The sequence below is a fragment of the Nerophis lumbriciformis genome, linkage group LG11 (genome assembly GCF_033978685.3).
Source record: "Nerophis lumbriciformis linkage group LG11, RoL_Nlum_v2.1, whole genome shotgun sequence".
Classification (NCBI taxonomy): domain Eukaryota; kingdom Metazoa; phylum Chordata; class Actinopteri; order Syngnathiformes; family Syngnathidae; genus Nerophis; species Nerophis lumbriciformis.
The window spans coordinates 1,791,134-1,812,902 of NC_084558.2; the positions used below are offsets into that span (position 1 = coordinate 1,791,134).

The 21,769-nt window shown below is 40.8% G+C and overlaps 1 protein-coding gene across 1 annotated transcript; it reads left to right on the plus strand.

Annotated features, from left to right (window-relative positions):
• The first annotated feature begins 3,774 nt into the window (after positions 1-3,774).
• Positions 3,775-21,642, plus strand: LOC133610954 (serine protease 27). The gene is made up of 6 exons (XM_061967743.1): positions 3,775-4,120; positions 4,582-4,697; positions 10,184-10,272; positions 18,030-18,301; positions 20,966-21,117; positions 21,195-21,642. The coding sequence occupies exons 1-6, from the start codon at positions 4,075-4,077 to the stop codon at positions 21,450-21,452; spliced, it is 933 nt and encodes a 310-aa protein (XP_061823727.1). The 5' UTR covers positions 3,775-4,074; the 3' UTR covers positions 21,453-21,642.
• Positions 21,643-21,769: the final 127 nt, after the last annotated feature.

Below are 21,769 nucleotides of genomic sequence, written 5' to 3' on the forward strand. Positions count from 1 at the left end.
TTACCTGCACACTGCCTCCCGCTGTCGTCTGCATATTGTGATCCCGAAAAACATCTACAAAGCAATTAGCTGCCTGCTGCCACCTACTGATATGGAAGAGTATTACACGGTTACGTTGCCGAGCTCTAGACAGCACAGACACTCAACAACGGCACATTTGCGGATTATAATTACTGGTTTGCAAAACATATTTTTAACCCAATTAGGTGAAATTACATAATCTCCCACGGCACACCAGACTGTATTTCACGGCACACAGTGGTTGAAAAACACTGCTCTATTGTATATGGTGTCATGCTGCAGAGCGGTTGGTCATGCAGCCTGCTAATTTCTGCAAATTACATTAAAACATCCTGTCATTTGGTTTATTATTTATTTCATCTTCTGATAGATTATAAAATAACACCTGTCATGTTTGTGTAATCATGTTTTGTTTTAAGTCATGTTTTGTTTAGTTTCTGGCTTTTCACTCCCTTGTCTTGTCACCATAGCAACCATTAGTTTTCACCTGTCACGTCACGCACCTGTTTCACGTCTTGAGTCACGCACCTGTTTTCGTTAATCATGTCTGTAGTATTTAAGTTCAGTGTTTTTCAGTTTGTTTTTCTGACGACCTCGCACCCCATACCACACCACATTTATGCTCTGTCCATTCCTCTATGATCCTGCTTCATGTCCCTTGTCACAGTAAGTTTTGGTTCCATGTTTATAGTCCTTTTGTTTTTCATAGTTTATTCTCCGCCACTGTGCGCGCATTTATTCCTTTTTTTTGATAAATATAAATAAATCATGTACCTCCATTCCCGTCTCGCCCGTGCCAACTTCCCGTTGCATCCCGGAAAAGCACACACCCAGGACCAAGTCTTGACAACACCAATATAATGGGAACAAACACTACAGAGTAGACTCAATTCCATGTAAAAAACAAAACAATAAAAACAACAAAAAAACATAGAACTTATTTTATGCCAGAAAATATGTGTCCCACGTACGTCCCCAGTATGTACTAACATCATGTGGATTATATGTACAGACTTGGCATTGTACAAAACTTGTGAATTTGGACTCATTTTATTAATTACAAAAAAAGTTTGTAGGGGATGCATAATAGTTCAGCACATTTCTGTGCTGCCATAAAATGTGTTCCCCCCTCTATTTTCCTCAATTGATGTACTAACATCATGTGTTTTATTCTGTAGATACTTAGCATCATCAACAACAAAACTTGTGAATTTGGACTCATGTTATTAATCACATAAAAAGTTAGTAGGGGATACATAATATTTATAATCATTGACATCGCTAATAACACGGAAGTGCTGCCGCTGTCTAAACAAGGCAAAGAGCTATGCCCGCATGCGCGCTCCCGCGGTAGGGGATACAAAATATTTCAGGGATACAGAATTTCGCAGGACGCCAGCAGTGCATGACCAAAGATCGTATATTGTGAGAAGACGATCCAATGGTGCTGTACAATACGGCGCGCACAAGGTCCTACACAAAGTACATGTTGCAATCAGGGACGGCGTGGTGAAGTTGGTAGAGTGTTGCTGGTTACTGGGGTTCAATCCCCACCTTCTACCCTCCTATTCACGTCTGTTGTGTCCTTGGGCAAGACACTTCACCCCTTGCTCCTGATGGCTGCTGGTTAGCGCCTTGCATGGCAGCTCCCGCAATCAGTGTGTGAATGGGTGAATGTGGAAATACTGTCAAAGTGCTTTGAGTACCTTGAAGGTAGAAAAGCGCTGTACAAGTATAACCCATTTATCATTTATTTATCATTTATATTACAGAATAATAATAATACAGAAATTTAGTTTCCACTTAGTTTTATTCTCTACATGTAATTCTACATGCTCCAGTGTCACACAGAAATTTGATTTCTTTGATTTCAAATATTATTTCTGGTTTACTTGCTGTTTTGTTTTTTTTACTTAAGTTCTCATAACTTAGTATGTCCTTATGATCACTCTGATCATTTTCTTTGTCTCTTGGTGTGGTCTTTGGAGATTTAGATGTCTACTGACCTAGTAATGCTAAGTAACCTTGATTGTTGTTTTTTCTTTTTCCTTAATTTTTTTTCAATATCTAATAAGTTACATTCAAACCAGTGTGGGTGACACTGGGAGCATGTGGGTAAAGTGTCTTGCCCAAGGGCATAACGGTTGTGACTAGGATGGTGGAAGCGAGGATCAAACCTGGAACCCTAAAGTTGCGGGCACGTCCACTCTACCAACCGAGCTATACCGCCCCATACCGTAAAATCTAATATCATATTTACAGCATACAATTTAATGGATAACTTGCTTTGAAATCATAAGTCAAACAGATATTTAAGTATTTATTTATGTTTGAACAAAAACATGTTCTGAAATGTATGATAACATATTTTGTTTTTGAAATGATAAAAGTTTAAAAAATATGCAATCGCATGCAGTACATGCAGAAAACATATTACTTCATGTTCCTGTGCACTTAAGATGTGACTTTAAGGTTTTACTACTTACGTATAAAATACTACACGGTCTAGCTCCGTCCTATCTTGTCGATTGCATTGTACCATATGTCCCGGCAAGAAATCTGCGTTCAAAGAACTCCGGCTTATTAGTGATTCCCAGAGCCCAAAAAAAGTCTGCGGGCTATAGAGCGTTTTCTATTCGGGCTCCAGTACTATGGAATGCCCTCCCGGTAACAATTAGAGATGCTACCTCAGTAGAAGCATTTAAGTCCCATCTTAAAACTCATTTGTATACTCTAGCCTTTAAATAGCCCCCCTGTTGGACCAGTTGATCTGCCGTTTCTTTTCTTTTCTCCTCTGCTCCCCTTCTCCTTGAGGGGGGGGGGGGGGGCACAGGTCCGGTGGCCATGGATGAAGTGCTGGCTGTCCAGAGTCGGGACCTGGGGTGGACCGCTCGCCTGTGCATCGGCTGGGAACATCTCTGCGCTGCTGACCCGTCTCCGCTCGGGATGGTGTCCTGCTGGCCCCACTATGGTCTGGACTCTTACTATTATGTTGGATCCACTATGGACTGGACTCTCACAATATTATGTCAGACCCACTCGACATCCATTGCTTTCGGTCTCCCCTAGAGGGGGGGGGGGTTACCCACATATGCGGTCCTCTCCAAGGTTTCTCATAGTCATTCACATCGACGTCCCACTGGGGTGAGTTTTTCCTTGCCCGTATGTGGGCTTTGTACCGAGGATGTCGTTGTGGCTTGTGCAGCCCTTTGAGACACTTGTGATTTAGGGCTATATAAATAAAGATTGATTGATTGATTGATTGATGTTATTTCCAGGCTTTTGTGGGCCACATAAAATGACATGGCGGGCCAGGTTGTTCCCCCGGTCCTTGAGTTTGACACATGTGGTCTACTTGGTTCCTGTGATTAGCAACTATTTCAGTCCTCTTGTCTATTTTTTTTTTCATGAAACATTATGAATCAAAATCAAAGCTGAAATCAAGATGAAAGTGTGATACAAAGTTGCACTACTTAAACTGCACCACAGAAACAAAATAAACGTATTCTATCGATAAGTATTTATAATGGATTAAACATCCATCCATCCATTTTTTCTACCGCTTATTTCCTTCGGGGTCGCGGGGGGGCGCTGGAGCCTATCTCAGCTACAATCGGGCGGAAGGCGGGGTACACCCTAAATATGTCTTGCACAATTCCGGTGGGAGGAGCTTCTTCTTGAATTCCTCTAATTCCATTGGTTCAGGTTATCCACTATGCCACCTCCTGATTGGTCAATTCGGGCAACCAGGTAGGTTGATGATTGAGAGTTGGGGTTTCTCCTTCTGGAATGTGCCTGAAGCCGTTTGCGCTTCAATCTGGATTTAGTTGTGGATGTTACTGGACTTGAACACTGCACTGCCGCACTTTAACCGGGATTTAGCTGACTTTTTTTTATTCGATCCAAAAACAACACTCACGAGGCGGAAAGGCCGACGACGGACACAAACGCCATTTTCTACGGATTCTAGCTAACTTTAAAACCTAATTTCCTGCTTAACTCCTTCTTTGAGCTGGACTACATCTTAATTTGTGACGCCAAACACCCTTTAGAATGTCTCTTAAGTCACCGTTTATTTGCGTTCTTTTGGGCGTAACAGGTGAGTGGCCGCCCTCCGCTTCTTCCCTGTCGACGCCATGTCTTTGTTTTCTTTGTCCTCTTTTTTTTTTTTTGGTCATATAACGGAACGTATAGTACCTGTCATTACGTGAACTCGTACTCATTTGTTACCATTTCCTTGCTGTTCGTCACAGTTTCTTCAAACAAAATGATAAAAAGCTTGTGCAAGCCGAGTTGTCGTTGACAGTAGTGTTTTAGTATCTACCTGAAAGTCCATATATGGTCAATGAATTGTTAGTATCCGTTCATGTGTGTGGTCTGTACGAAATATAAGCACTTTTGCTACACTTTATATACTATTATTCATTTACGGACTGAAACACATTATTATTTTAATAGTAAAAATGATCTTTTATGTATTGTATAATTTTTTCTTAAGTGCCAACCCTGCTATGTTCTTTATATACCCCACTTAAAAATGTGTTGTATGTTAACTTCTAGGATTTCTGGCCTCGTCCTACGCCATAGATTGTGGTCGACCACCGCTGTTGGAAAACAGGATTGTGGGAGGAATTGACTCCTCTGACGGGGAGTGGCCGTGGCAGGTGGACATACAGGTGGGTCCATGCAGACACAGGTGCTTCTCCTCCTCCCCCACCCTTTGATGGTATCTGGTGTAGAGATGACAATATATTTTTTTCAGAGGTGATACCAAATTATTAGTAGTCATTGAGGCTGATGACTAGTGATGGGTTGATGAGGCGTCATGAAGCGTTTCGACACATTGCAAAACTGTATTGATACTGTGTCGATACTGTGTCACTAAATACTGACATCTGCTGGACATTAAAAATCCCTACAGGCAACCTATGGACCGACTCAACTGACACTGATTTTATGCCCTAGTACAGGGGTCGGCAACCCAAAATGTTGAAAGAGCTATATTGGACCAAAAATACAAAAAAAAATCTGTCTGGAGCCGCAAAAAATTAAAAGCCATATTACATACAGATAGTGTGTCATGAGATATAAATTGAATTAAGAGGACTTAAAGGAAACTAAATGACCTCAAATATAGCTACAAATGAGGCATTATGATGCAATATGTACATATAGCTAGCCTAAATAGCATGTTAGCATCGATTAGCTTGCAGTCATGCAGTGACCAAATATGTCTGATTAGCACTCCAACAAGTCAATAACATCAACAAAACTCACCTTTGTGTATTCATGCACAACCTTAAAAGTTTGGTGGACAAAATGAGACAGAAAAAGAAGTGGCATAAAACACGTCCTAGAAAGTTATACATGTAAACAAACTACGGTGAGTTCAAGGACCGCCAAAATTAGTAGGACAAAACGGCGCTCGCCAAATACTGGAATCAGTGAAGCATGTTTAATATAAACAGTGTGCTTTATAACAATTAGGGAGGTTTGTGTCATGTTTGTCCTCCTACAGAAACCATATTAAAACAAAAAATAGATTGTTTTCCCCTCATCTTTTTCCATTTTTCATACATTTCTGAAAAAGCTCCAGAGAGCCACTAGGGCGGCGCTAAAGAGCCGCATGCGGCTCTAGAGCCGCGGGTTGCCGACCCCTGACCTAGTATATACAATAATATAAACCAAGTCATTGTATTTCATTTAGGATTAGTTCATAACTTTATTTAAATAAAAATATATTTTTTATCTTTTTTAGATACAGTCAATAAATAATGTGAACATGTATCATAACATGGAAATCTAAGAGAACGTGTTGTGAATGAGGATGCTTTTTTTTTTTACACATTTTTATTTAAAAAAAACAGTTTTTCCAACGTATTCAATTTTAGACGCTTTCTCTTCTTAGTTATTATTTCTCCGGCTGTAGAAAAGACCCGCTCACAGGGCACAGAGGAGGCGTCAGTGCGACACAGTTCGCGTATCGGTCACGTGACCCAAACAGCTCATGATCGGTCACGTGACTTTCTAAAAGCGGTACGCCCACCGACACAGGGCTTCGCTCTATGAGCTCGACGCATGCGCCGATGCATCGGTGTTGCCGGACCCATCACTACTGATGACCAATTTTCATTATTCGGGCAACACGGTGGTACAGGGGTTAGTGTATGTGCCTCACAATAAGGGTTGGGTTCGGGGTTTTTCTGTGTGGAGTTTACATGTTCCCCCCGTGACTGCGTGGGTTCCCTCCAGGTACTCCGGGTTCCTCCCAGCTCCAAAGACATGCACCTGGGGATAGATTGATTGGCAACACTAAATTGGCCCTAGTGTGTGAACGTGTGTGTGAATGTTGTCTGTCCATCTGTGTTGGCTCTGCGATGAGGTGGTGACTTGTCCAGGGTGTACCCCGCCTTCCGCCTGAATAAATGCAGCTGATATAGGCTCCAGCGACCCCGACAGGGACAAGCGGTAGAAAATGGATAGATGGATGGATTTTCTGATCGGATGATGTCATTGTGTTACATTACTGGACTTGCAGCCGACAGGTGTCGTGCCAAATTCTGTATCCCTGAATTTGTATCCCCAACCGCGGGAGCGCGCATTGGGGCGGAGCTCTGTGCCTTGTTCAGACAGTGGCAGCGCGATGTCAATGATTATAGATATTATGTATCCCCTACTAACTTTTTTTATGTGATTAATAACAATTGCTGTGATGTTACTGATGTCACGTCCGGCTCGCGCCCAATTAATACTGGTGGTGGTCAAGCTAGCTTTTTGGATTGATTGAGAAGTTTATTGACATCTTAAAGAATTGAATCCATGTAATGCTTTAAGAAGGCAAATGGATGGCACAAAAAGCCAAAAGGCTTGTTTCCATTGTGGTCCATTAAATATTCATCACATTTGATACATTCAATAATAAAAAATATATAACCTGTAACATGTATATATTGGGGGGATGGTTATATACACTATGTACGTGAGCTCTGCTTTCAATATGTACTAAGCGCCATTTAGCCTTTCTTGAAGAAAAAATACCTAATGCTTGTGTTGTTTTTGGCTGTACAAATTGCGAAAAGGATAAACGTCTCTTCAGAGTTCCTCAAAAAGTAAGTAAAAAGGGAGGAATAGTGCAAGATTTTACGAAAAGACGAGAAAAGCAGCTCACACTCCAGTTAAAGGCAGCAGAGTCGAAGAATGCATGTGTTTGCAGTTATCACTTTGTTTAAGGTTTGTTTGATATGCTTTTAACGTTTATTATTTCCCATTTAAGTATTATCTTGATGTTATTTGTATTTCTTAAACACATTTACTACGAGTGTTTGGAAAAGCATCAACTTGGCGAATCTAAATAAAAGAAAGCAAATGTGAGCAAAACCTAAAAGAGTTAAGCTTTTACTAAAGACAACAATCATAAATTAAGCGTTCGGCTCATACACAATGTTGACATCTATAGTTATATTTTGATAAAGACAGAGACAAACTGGGCAACAGCAAAAAAACATCAGTGGACGCGAAGTTAAATCCTAGCAAAAACTATGCATATTAATCTTGGAGAGTCTTGATACCAATTTCTTTATCGCAGCCACACACAAAGAAGTTGTTGACTTCCATGCTTTTCAAGTTTTCATCTGTTTTGTCATGTAGAATGGCGTCTGGAGCACAATAGTTCTAAATGTCTGGGAACGCTGCCGACGGATAATCCTTGATATAACTCGACAAATCTGTTATTGATAATGTATAGGGATCTATTCCATTGCATAGTTATATTTTTTGTTCGTACCTGCTTTTTGCAGGACGATTAAGTCTCTTTGGTACTCAGATAGTTTGTGCGCTGCTAGCTGTACAACAGCTATTTTAGCTTCGTAGACCTATCACTAGTTTTCACTTCCGGGAAGAAGTTACGTGTCAGTATAAAAGCAATACTAATATAGTTTTTGAAATTATTTTTTAAAATCAAACTTTTGACCAGTAGCAACATGTTTTATGCGGTGCATATGTTGTGGTTACTTTAGCATTAAACAATGTTAGGGGACTTTACCAACACCTTTTTTTTTTTTTTTTACCTGTGTCTAATGCTGTGGGTCAGAGGAGCATCAACATTTGCATTAAAAAGTATGTTAAATCTCCCAGGGAAATTATTTCATGGCCTGGACTCCAGCAGAAGTTATCTACATCACTGTAACACCCCGTCCACTCAATCACAATTTTTTTTTTAGCAGTTTATGGATTTAACACATCATAAGGTTTCCATGTGAGAAACCCTAAAATACTGCCAACATTCAACTAAAAACAATCCTGGGTTCCTTAAGTAGCTGCAACAACTAATCGATTAAAATCGATTATAAAAATAGTTGGCGATTAATTAAGTCATCGGTTCGTTGGATCTATGCTATGCGCATGCGCAGAGGCTACTTTTTTTTCTTTTTTAAAACATTTTTTTTTTAATTTTTTTTTATTTTTTATAAACCTTTATTTATAAACTGCAACAACAAACTGCGTGCCGGCCCATTCACACAATATATGCGGCTTTTACACACAAGTGAATGCAAGTCATACTTGATCAACAGCCATACAGGTCACACTGACGGTGGCCGTATAAACAACTTTAACACTGTTACAAACATGCGCCACACTGTGAACCCACACCAAACAAGAATGACAAACACATTTCGGGAGAACATCCGCACTGTAACACAACATAAACACAACAGAACAAATACCCAGAACCCCTTGCAGCACTAACTCTTCTGGGACGCTACAATATACCCCCCCACCTTGAGAAAAGAAAACTACAAACTGTCCGGTGAGTCATTTTCATAATTTACTTCTCTCAGTAACTAATAATATGGAATATTGCTGATAACCAATAGATATTATGTTTCATGATTTTAATTAGGGTTTAAAATACTATTAAACCCAGTAACTTGTGCTAGATATAGTGCTGCATTGCCAAAGTTGACTACAAATCACTATAAAGTATACTATAATCATTAATGTATTAAGATTACATGTAATCAAAAGCTTAATGTCATAATTGAACGAACAAACATACTTGTAGCAGACACCATGAATGCAATCTTATATCCATTAATTTACTAAGTCACTCAAAATATTTGAGTTTTTACAATTACAATATTTGTTATCATAATTATGTCATTATTCTTAAATATATTGAGAACAATTATCTTTTAATACATTTAAAACACTAGCCCAGGCTATTTTCTTTAAATTGCATTTTTACAGAATTTCTATTTAGGAAATGCCTTCTAAAGCGTCTTAAAAATGGTAAAATCTCTTCAACTTAAGGGGGCAGGCACTGCGCCCTGAACCCCCAAAGACCCATTTTGACCCCAGCTGATATTTTTCAATTCCTTATTTAATTTTTTTTCCCCTTACTGGTATCTCTGCTTTTAAAGAGCCCAGGCTCCAAATGTTGTGGGCGCAGGCTTGTGAAGCGACTCTATTGCTGCGGAAGTGAAAACAAACAAGCCGTACCTGCGAACCATCTAGGAAAGAAGGACACAAACTGGGTTTCCCGGCGAAAATTGAAGACGTACTATTGATCATCACTGCAATAGAAGGAGGGAAAGGGCTGGCTTGGCCACGTTAGCGCAGTGGTGAAAGTAGCTGAGCACACTGGGGAAGAACTCAAACAAATGCCCTATCACATATCAAAACACATTTGGGGAGAATTATTGACAATGAGATAATTTTTTATTATCTGGCTACGGAGAGGGAAATCTGGCCTTCTTTGCTTAGGCTGCTGCCCCCGCGACCGGACCTCGGATATGCAAAAGAAGATGAATGGATAGACATTTTCTACTGCTTGTCCCTTATGGGGTCGCGGGGGATGCTGGAGCCTATCTCAGCTGCACATTTCACTAATTTATTTCATTGTTTTAAATTCTGGTATCATATCTGTATATATTGTCTCTGCTGATGTAGTGCTGTTGTAGTTGTTTGCGGGGGAAAAAAGCTTTTACCGATAATAAAAGTCTGGTATACGTTCAAATTTCACCGCCTAGCTGACAATCGGTCCATCCCTAATCCGGTGTGTTTCCAAGCATTCTTGAAGTATCTTTTATGAAGTTGACCTGAAGATCGAGGGATCCACTTGTGATACCAAGGTGACTCACGTGTAATCCTTTTTGGCCTCCAGAGAGTCCAGACAGGGGTTACTGGTCACGTCTGCGGAGGTTCCATCGTTACGGAGAACTGGATCCTATCAGCGGCTCACTGTTTCCCCAAGTGAGAACACACACACACACACACACACACACACACACACACACACACACACACACACACACACACACAGTTCTGGCACACTCGAGTCAACCGTCACATTGTGAGGAATCTGAGGATGTCCTTTTTGAATCCCAGGCAACATTTATTGCCTTTCTTTCATAACACAAATGGAATTTAAAGACATATGTTAATACATTCTACACTGTGGAGTTGTTAGCTATGTGTTAAGTAGGCCAAACACAGCCCTATTGTATCTATTGATAAGCAGTGTTAACAGTTAGAAACCATGAAATCATTTTTTTGTGGAAGTTTATACAGCTCCGACTCACTCTTATAGTCTTGTCTTGGTGCATTTTGAAATTGAAGATGCTTACTAACTTTCACAGAATTAGGCACGCCTGTCCAGTAAATGTATATGTTGGGGTGTCCTAATTATTGTACATTGGAATCTTAATTTACGAACTTAATTTGTTCTCTAACATGTTTCATAAATAAAAGAGTTTGTGTTGAAGCAAAATCCTCCATAAGAACAAATGTAAACATAAATACCGTATTTTTCGGACTATAAGTCGCAGTTTTTTTCATTTTTTGGCCAGTGCGACTTGTATGTTTTTTTCTTTTTTTATTATGCATTTTCGGCAGGTGCGACTTATACTCCGAAAAATACGGTAATTGGTTTCAGTCTCAAAGTCTATATTTTCGGAAAAGTTTATACGCTTTAAACACAATATAAAGTGTTATATGGTACTGTATATCAAATAAACATAAAGGGGGTGATAGATCAACCTTCTATTTAATAACAAGACCAAAACAACAACTGAACTGTCCTTCATTTGTATGCAACCAACAAACCACACACATTGTCACTAGCCCTGTGGTGAAATCACAAAACTCCTTAAAGCCCCACTTAAAGTACCAGTAGAGTGGAAAAACAAGTTGACTTGATATTCTTATCTGCGTTTCATTGTATCCAGTAAACCATATCCAATTGTATTTACAATCCGCAAAGTATGTAAAAATACCGTCTAAACATCACAAAATGCTACAAATTCAGTCAGCCATTTTGAATATTCCGCTCCAAATACATTCGGCTATTTCTTGAGATTGACGTGACTGTAGTAACGCTTCTGCACTCTGACCATGTTATCAGATCAGTCATACTGGAAATACGCAAAAATTAAAAATGTGCTATCTATCATTCACAATACCTGTATAGGACATCTACACATATGTTTTTAGTTTTTTTTAATGCATTCTAAGTCGTAAATACCGTATTTTCCGCACTATAAGGCGCACCGGATTATTAGCCGCACCTTCTATGAATTACATATTTCATAATTTTGTCCACCAATAAGCCGCCCCGGACTAAAAGCCGCGCCTACGCTGCGCTAAAGTGAATGTCAAAAAAACGCTGCGCTAAAGTGAATGTCAAAAAAACAGTCAGATAGTTCAGTCAAACTTTAATAATATATTGAAAACCAGCGTTCTAACAACTCTGTCCCAAAATGTACGCAAATGTGCAATCACAAACATAGTAAAATTCAAAATGGTGTAGAGCAATAGTAACATAATGTTGCTCGAACGTTAATGTCACAACACACAAAATAAACATAGCGCTCACCTTCTGAAGTTATTCTTCATTCGTAAATCCTTCGAATTCTTCGTCTTCGGTGTCCGAATTGAAAAGTTGCGCTAGCGTGGGATCCAAAATGGCCGGTTCCGTCTCGTAGAAGTCATCGGGAGTCAGTGTCGCTGTTGTTCTGTGAATCCTGCCTTCCGGAAAGCTCGGACCACAGTTGTGACCGAAATATCTGCCCAAGCATTTACGATCCACTGGCAGATGTTGGCGTATGTCGTCCGAGGCTGTCTGCCCGTCTTAGTGAAGGTGTGTTCGCCTTCGGAGCTGTGTGAAAAAAGCCACCCGGCCTCTTCGCGTAAACTTCCCTTAACCACTCGCTCATCTTTTCTTCATCCATCCATCCCTTCGAGTTAGCTTTTATGATGACGCCGGCTGGAAAGGTCTCTTTTGGCAAGGTCTTCCTTTTGAATATCACCATGAGTGGAAGTTAGCATGGCAAGCTAGAACCACAGTGAAGGATGACTTCTCATTCCCTGTGGAGCGAATATTCACCGTACGTGCTCCCGTTCCACAGTGCGGTTCAGTTGCTGTGAAATACGGTAGTAATCCGTGTGCGGATGGAGAGATTGCGTCTTTTTATGACCCGGATCGTTTAGTAGGAGCCATTTTGTGGTCTTTACAGATGTAAACAGGAAATGAAACGTACGGTGATATCCGCGCGTTTTTTCTTCTTCTTCCGGGGGCGGGTGAAGCGCTTCCTGTTCTATGGGGGCGGGTGAAGCGCTTCCTGTTCTATGGGGGCGGGTGCTTTCCTTGGCGGTTGCTTGCGTAGAAGAAGAAGCGCTTCCTGTTCTACCGGGAAAAAAGATGGCGGCTGTTTACCGAAGTTGCGAGACCGAAACTTTATGAAAATGAATCGTAATAAAGCGCACCGGGTTATTAGGCGCACTGTCAGCTTTTGAGAAAAATTGTGGTTTTTAGGTGCGCCTTATAGTGCGGAAAATACGTAAAAAGTCAGCTAACAATAGAGTCTATGCGGTCTCACTTTTTCGACCACAAAACTCTCTAAATAACCATCCAAAACCCGCAAACATTACTCTTCTATACATCTTGTGTTCTGAATATTATTCAAATATTAGTAGTGTTGTTATTATAAGCGCTAACGCAGACAAAGTATGTTTAGCAATGATAACCGAGAGCTAACTATAGTTTATGCTGCATTGGACTCAAGGAAATACTTTAATGTAATTATAAAATGAAACTGAAGATGGCAGTAAAGCAACATATGGATGCAAACTGCCATGAAACTGTAAAGAAGAAGAAGCTAATGCTCTGCAGTATTGAGCCGGCCGCGCCAGTGATGTCTTATTTGCTGCCGGTCTGCTCCCGCATCATCCAGTCTTGACTCGTCAAAGTTCTTCTAGATTATTAATCATGCCTCTCAACTGGATATTAGGAGGATTTAGCCATGAATCTAGAAGTTTTTCATCTGTGACATTCAGCTTGTATCCAAAGATGGAGACAAACACACTACAGTAGAAAGCAGTGTCAGACTCGGCAGCAACTTTTTTTAACCCTTTGTCGTGTGGAATAAAATTAATTATTCATCTAAATGGGTAGATATGGAGATCCTATCAGTCGTCCTCACAGTGAGAGCAGACATCGTACAGTAAGCGATCATTTTATTATGTTTGTAGTTTGTATTTCTTGTTGAGCACTGAGCAATACTGCTACATGATGTTTAGTGTTTCACTAAAGCTGGATCTGTTTACCAAAGCTTCTAAAACTTGTAGCTCACCCTCCTTATATTCAGGATCAAAAATATAAGGTTCTGGACCATCATTATTCCCAAAGTGGCTACCACAAAGTCTGCAAGATTTGCATTGTTGTTGGTAGGGAAATAATCTGCGGTTCCTACCTGTACGTCACACGACCACGTGACTGGCTAGCTCATTATCTCTCAAAATGGCTCGGGAATCTCTGAGATTTATACTATTTTGATCATATTTATTTACTCGCAAACTTTGTAAGTCTTTCTGTGTCTTACATCAGATATATATGATAATAGCTACAATATAGAGGCAACTTGTTTTTCCACTCTACTGGTACTTTAAAGGGGAACATTATCACCAGACCTATGTAAGCGTCAATATATACCTTGACGTTGCAGAAAAAAGACCATATATTTTTTAACCGATTTCCGAACTCTAAATGGGTGAATTTTGGGGAATTATACGCCTTTCTATTATTCGCTCTCGAAGTCATCGGGAAGCAATCCGCCATTTTCTCACTTTCCTCGGTGTGTTGTCAGAGGGTGTAACAACACGAACAGGGACGGATTCAAGTTGCACCAGTGGCCCAAAGATGCGAAAGTGGCAAGAAATTGGATGAAATTTGTTCAAAATACGAGGGTGTGGGGAAAGCCAACGAAATGGTCAGTCATTTGTTCCGCACACTTTACCGACGAAAGCTATGCTACGACAGAGATGGCAAGAATGTGTGAATATCCTGCGACACTCAAAGCAGATGCATTTCCAACGATAAAGACCCTAGCTTCCCTGGCCTGCTGACATCAACTCCAAAACTGGACAGATCAGCTTTCAGGAAAAGAGAGCGGATGAGGGTATGTCTACAGAATATATTAATTGATGAAAACTTTATTCATTACTCGCGGTTTTACGTAAATTATTATACATAAACTGTGTTTACCAATAATTTAGCTTAAAAACATTTATCTTTTTCAATCATTCGAGTACATTCGGGTAGTCTTGTGTAATGCAGTATTTTGTGTCTATTTAGGTATGGTTAACCTGAGTGCTGAAATCATGGAAAAATATATGTTCTTAGCGCGCCTGAAATGGGCTGTCTGCACTCTCAAAGTGCATGTTGTTGCCAAATGTATTTCATATGCTGTAAACCTAGTTCATAGTTGTTAGTTTCCTTTAATGCCAAACAAACACATACCAATCGTTGGTTAGAAGGCGATCGCCAATTTCGTCCTCGCTTTCTCCCGTGTCGCTGGCTGTCGTGTCGTTTTCGTCGGTTTCGCTTGCATACGGTTCAAACCGATATGACTCAATAGCTTCAGTTTCTTCTTCAATTTCGTTTTCGCTACCGGCCTCCACACATCCAACCATCCGTTTCAATACATGCGTAATCTGTTGAATCGCTTAAGCCGCTGAAATCCGAGTCTGAATCCGAGCTAATGTCGCTATATCTTGCTGTTCTATCCGCCATGTTTGTTTGTATTGGCATCACTGTGTGACGTCACAGGAAAATGGACGGGTGTATATAACGATGGTTAAAATCAGGCACTTTGAAGCATTTTTAGGGATATTGCGTGATGGGTAAAATTTTGAAAAAAATCTTCGAAAAATAAAATAAGCCACTGGGAACTGATTTTTAAGGGTTTTAACCCTTCTGAAATTGTGATAATGTTCCCCTTTAAGAACTTTCAGTTTTGTTTGATTTGGGCGGCGCCAGGGACCAAAGAGGTGTTTTGCCAGAAGGAAGACATTTATTTCAGTGCCCATAGCAACACACTTCCTACTTCCGTCAACAAATGGGTGTTCTTACTTCCGTCAACATTAACATGTGTGTTCTAATCATGGCAGACTTCGTAATAGACTAAGAAGACAACTATTTTGGGGCAAATTAGGATTCCTGAACCTGAATATATGGAGGATGAACTGCTGGTTATAGAAGCTGAGCGAACACGAAGACAGGGTGAAACAAAGCTGACGGGGCCAAAAGACTGTAAATGTGGAGCTTGCCAAGCTATGCTGACAGAAACAGAGTAACAGAGTGCTTCTGCTGCACTGAGTGGCACACAAATGTTTCTATCGACGGAAAGCCTTCTTATATCTGGCAAGGAGGATACTGCTCAAAGAAACTGTATGACAACAAAAGACAAACGGTTTGTGTTTGCACTAACAAACCCTGCAGTAGTAGAAACTATTTTCCACCTACCTAAAATTAACTGGAAAAAACGTCCCCGGCCAGCTTGACCAAGTGGATAACTGTCCATCGAGTAAATCAATATAATATTGATCATGATACATGCAGCACATCATACTTGTTAGTACAACTACATACAGTGTCATGATAGTTGTGTACTAAAAAAATGCCATTTGGGCTAATACTTTACAGATACTGTAATATGATTGTTTATGTTTTTCAGTCAGTACAGAATGATGTCCTATCACAGTGTTGTATTACAAACTCAAAAGCCTACGCTTGTTAATGTGAAAGCAGTGTGAGTTTCTCTGAGCAAGGTGACGTAACTACATTAGAAAAACAGTTCCTCTGTGTTCGCTTTAACAAAAACACTTTTGCCACAGCTTAAATATTCTACAGGTTACGGAATGTAAATGAAGTATTGTTGGCAGTTTTTCTCATGCATTTTTAGTTATTAGAGGCAGAATGGATTGCTCCAATTATCAGTATTGCTAGCCAACTACAACGAGCAGATTATTACAAATTACAATGCAAAAAAAACATGTTATTTTCTGTCATAAGGATTATGGACGATGGGCAATATCCCAAAAAAGTGCAGTTTCCCTTCAACTACAATGATAAGGAATAAAAATTGTTTTTACTTTGTTTTTGTTTTTTTTGTTTTTTTGTGTGTCCTGTCCAGCTTCTCAGGCAAATCATATAGTTGATGTAGATGCCCATGTCGGCTGTTCAGATTTACTTTACAAAAGAGAAGTGTAGGATACTTCTCTTGTTGCCTTATTTGTATTTGACTTTATTAAATGTATTTATATTATCATTTAGTGCAGCCGGGCCGGAGCAGGAGGGGATAGAAAGAGAAAAAAAAAGAAGACAGAGGGGGAAATTGTGGGGACAAGAGGGGGATTAGACAGAGAGACAAAAACAACAACAGCAAACAACAACAACAACAACAACAATAGAGCAACATCAGCAAATATGACATGTACAAATATGATGGTAAAAGTAATAGCAAATAAGCAGTTAGCGAAAAATAAAAAATAATACAGAAATGACAATGAGCATTATTACACTACAAATGGATCAATACAAATACCAATAGAAATAGCGCTATTGATAATGAACAATACCAATAATTTACCTTTATTATCAACAATAGAGTTGTTTAAATGCAACAATACATATACGTAATGATAACTTGAGATACGAAAGAATGCAGAAAAATGGAGGGGGAGAAAGAGAAGCAACCTACATTAACCTTGTAGATTGTTATAGTCACAATAGGTTAAGCTTTGTCAGTGTGCCATGTGTTACACCCAGTTTACCCTAGGGCAACAACGTTAATATATGTTTGATGAAACGTGATTAGACCACTTTAACGTGACGCCACGCGAGCCCTCCCCCCGCCAAACAAAGCCAGCCCCCGCCCGCCCCAACCCAACCCTGCAGAGCCCATACCGGCAACCAAACGCAGAAAAACTGCACAGCCCCCACGCCCAATGCAACACCACATCCCGGCCATCCACACAGCAACGTGCCCATACGAGTCCCGGCCAAGGGAAGGATCCCCCCAACGGGGGAAGAAGCCAATGCATCCCGTCCGCCCGCCAGCCCCCAAACCAGCCGGCAAGCCAACGCCAGCCAGCCCCACAACCCCACAAGCGCACAGACACCAGCCACAGTCCCCCAACCACTCCAACCCAACACAGCGATGCCAACCGCTGGTATTACCGCAGCAACCATCACCACCACCGCCCGTCCGCAGCGTAAACACCCGCGGCCGCCGAAACCAAAACAAAAAAGCGACCGACCCCGTAAACCACAACAACGCACTTTACTTTGTTGGTTAACCTTTGTGTGGGAAGCGTGATGGGGCAGACACTGTTGACATTGATGTGGATACTTTCTGAATGTTTCAAACCACACATCGCTTGTCCATTGCTTTCTTTGGACTCATATTGAGCTAGCAAAACTTGGAACATGCTGTAAAATGGTTAAAAAGCACACCAAGTAGCAATTAGCACGGTAGCTAACGACAGCAATGATCTGCTGATAATCGATTAGCTCGCACACAATGAATAAGGTACGTACAACAAACATTTTATTTTTTTTGATCTGTGGTATGTAAATCGAGAAGTTTGTAATATGTGGGGTCCGTAAATCGTAAATTTTCCAGTGTACCAATGAAATAACCAACGAGTGGGCATTTCTCCTCTCCTTTCAGTCCGTCCGATGTAAGTTCGTACATCATATACGCCGGCCGCTACCAGCTGAACGGCATCAACCCTCACCAGTCAACGCACCGCGTGAGCTACGTGGTGATCCAGTCCGGGTATGTCGAGCCTCACAGCGGTAAGGATGTGGCTCTGGTGCGGCTGTCCACCCCATTGACCTGGTCAGATTGGATCCGTCCTGTGTGCCTGCCTGCCTCAAGCACCTTGTTCCCAGGTGGCATGCAATGTTTTGCCACCGGCTGGGGAAACGTCCGCCCTGATGGTAAATTTGAACTGATATATATTATTATGAAAACATTGTATTGTTAATACATTTTACACATAGAGAAGATGTTTGCCTAAAAGTTAGCAAATACATGTACAGTTGAGGACAGAATTTTTAGCCCTCCCATAAAAATTCCTTTTTAAAAAAAAGTATTTCTCAAGTGCTGTTAAAGAGAGAACTTATTTTTAACACAGCTTTTCCAAGCACCCTACTTTTATTTTGGATGCTTCTAATTTTTTTATTTGTACCCAGGAACTAAGTTATTTCCCGAAAAACAAAAATAACTAGAATCAAAATGATTAGCCCTGTTATAAACTTTTAGCAGTTTGAGAGACAGCAAGTGCATTTCATTTTTATGCCGATGATTGCCAGATTTATTTTCCCATGGCACAAAATAACACGGTTCAACGTCTTATTGACTGCCTGCACGACATCAAAGTCTGGCTTTCAGCTAACTTCCTGAGCCTAAATGAAGACAAAACAGAAGTTATGTTGTTCGGTCCAAGTCGCTCTCCCTCCCCCAACGTTGACCTCGGCACTCTGACCCCGTATCTCAGCGACTCTGTCACAAACCTGGGGGTAAAGTTTGACTCAGATTTTAAATTCCAAAAACAAATCAGCAGCGTCGTTCAAAAAAGCTTTTATCAATTACGCCAAATAGCGAAAGTGAAACCGCTTCTATCAAGACATGATCTTGAGAAATTAATCCACGCTTTTATCTCGACTCGTCTTGATTATTGTAATGCCCTGTATGTAGGCATTAGCCAGGCCTCCCTCGCCCGCCTGCAGCTCGTGCAGAACTCTGCTGCTCGTCTGCTAACACAGACCCGCAGACGTGAGCACATCACCCCTATTTTAGCGTCCCTTCACTGGCTCCCTCTGCGTTACCGAATACATTTTAAACTCCTTTTATTTGTTTTTAAATGTCTAAACAACCTCGCGCCAACCTATCTCTCCGACCTCCTTCAGCCTTACTGCCCCACCCGATCCTTAAGATCAGCCGATCAGCTGCTGTTGACGGTCCCTGACACAAGGCTGAAGCTTAGAGGTGACAGAGCTTTCGCCGTTGCTGCTCCCAAGCTCTGGAACGACCTACCCCTGAGTGTTAGACAAGCCTCCTCTCTTCCTGTTTTTGAATCTCTCTTAAAAACATACTTTTATTCCATGGCTTTTAACACTGAGTGATATCCATCCTGCAATGGTGCCCCATAATACACCTGCTGTGATCCTGTTTTTATGTTTTTATTAATTCTATTTTAATTATTTATTTTTTATCGTGTTCTGTTTGTGTTGTGTTGTGTTTGCTCGGTACTCGTTTTATCTTTTAACCTGCTCATTGTACAGCACTTTGGCTACCCCTGTGGTAAATTTTAAATGTGCTCTATAAATAAAGTTGATTTGATTTGATTTGAAGTGTTGGAAGCCATGTGCTCTGGTTAATCAAACCTATTTGAAGTCACCAGTGAACACTGACTCTGGAGGAGGGATCTGTAGAGCAGTGCAGAAGACTCGGTTCACGCTGGACTATTCAGGACTCTGAAAGCGTCATGCCAAAAGCAAAATAAATCAGTTTAAACTTAAGAAAAATCATTGATGCACACAAAGCAGGAGGTGAAAACACAAAGTTATCACAGCATTTCCAAGTGCTAGAACTGGAGTGAGAAGTATCATCAAAAACTTTAAAGACAGTAACATGATAACAAACAAGCCTGGCAGAGGTAGGAAAGGAAATATTTCAAAGAAAGCTAGTGAAAGATGTCTAAAGAACAACTGCCAAAACACTAGTGAATGACTTGGCCAAGTCTGAAATTGTAGTACAATCACGAAATCCCTGCACAGGAATGCACTGTGAGGCTGCAGAACAACTTCTGCAATAAAGACCCATTCGAGCCAGACTGAAGTATGTAAAGGACAATTTAGAGAAAGACTATGCATACTGGAAGCATGTCCTTTGGTCAGATGAAATAAAACTAGAGCTCTTTGGCCATGGAGACACTGCTTAAGTATGGAGAAAGAAGCATGCATCCCAAAGAACACGGTCCACACAGTCTAACGTAGTGGTGTAAGTATTATGCTGTGGGGATGCTTCAGTGCATTTGGAACTGGGAATCTTGTCAAGGTGGAAGGAATCCTGAAGAAAGAAGGATATTTGAGGGAAAACCTCAAGCAGTGAGCAGCAAAACTGACATTACAACGTAGCCAGACTGCAAAAACCTGCAAACGGAGGCGTCTAAAACTGCATGCAAGCTCACACCAAAATGCATGGACCTTATGATTTGATGCTTTTACATCAACACGATAACAAGATTTATAAGTCATGAAAGACGAAAATCATCATAGGTCTCCTTAAATGTGTATGTATTTTTTTTGTGTAAAAACTCTTCTGCCATCTACAATTAATGTTAAAAGAAAAGTACCTAGTAAACTTACTCAAACAATGGAATAATATGTAGCAAACAACCTTTTTAATGAGCATTGCGGGTGGTCAATGTAATGTATTAACGAAAAATACACGAGCAGATTTTTGGGGGGTTTGTCTTTAATCATGCAAAAACATATAATTGCAAATGTTCATCTCAGATGCAATTAATCAATCAAAATCATGATTGAAAACCAATGTTAAAAAGTTCCTCATCCCTTTTCCTTCTGTTCCCCGCCCAGTACCCCTGCAAGGAGTGGGGACTCTGCAGATGGTGCAGCTGCCAATCATCTCGCAGGGTTCATGTCAGGAAATGTACCAGATGAAGCAGGTGGACATCTTGTATGACATGATCTGTGCTGGCTTCAAAGAGGGCGGCAAGGACTCCTGCCAGGTATTGTTGGGTCAGCTTTTATGTTGTTCTGTTTACATTCACGTGTGCTTTGTGACGCCGCCTTCCTGCCCCATCAGGGTGACTCAGGAGGGCCCCTCGTCTGCCAGATGCTGAACGGGACCTGGGTGCAAGCCGGAGTGGTGAGTTTCGGGCTGGGCTGTGCTGAGGCCAACCAACCAGGTGTGTACGCCAGACTCACCAGTTACTCCAGCTTCATCAGAGACAACATTCCCGATGTCCAGCTATACGGCCGAGGTCATCGGCACCAGCTAGGGGGGACCGCCGCGGCTCTGCTCGGCTCGCTGTGCACCGTGCTCAACCTGCTTAGGCTATAAGAGGATTTTAGGGAATATGAAACCGGGCCAAATGAAGAAATTTACTTTACGATGGATGCACCAAGAAATGTAAAATAATCGTTGTTTTTAGATGTAAAATGTGATTTTCGAGTGTTTTTGATACTTTTCTTATTTGAATAACAACCATGAGCTATACTATTTTGTTTCAAATAAATTTCTTACAATACAAGTCCTTACATCAATTCCCATCACAAAAGCTCAAGGCAGGCGTGCCCAAACAGAATCTTATTCTTCACCTTTAAGTTAAAACACTAAAGCCAAGCCAACGTAGAGCAAGAATATCTTAAGAAATATAA

Excerpts from the sequence above, each read along its gene's own strand:
- LOC133610954 (XM_061967743.1), top strand. The coding sequence starts at position 4,075 with ATGTCTCTTAAGTCACCGTTTATTTGCGTTCTTTTGGGCGTAACAG. Across the intron at positions 4,698-10,183 it reads CGTGGCAGGTGGACATACAG|AGAGTCCAGACAGGGGTTAC; the intron begins GTGGGTCCATGC and ends TTTGGCCTCCAG. Across the intron at positions 10,273-18,029 it reads GCGGCTCACTGTTTCCCCAA|TCCGTCCGATGTAAGTTCGT; the intron begins GTGAGAACACAC and ends CTCTCCTTTCAG.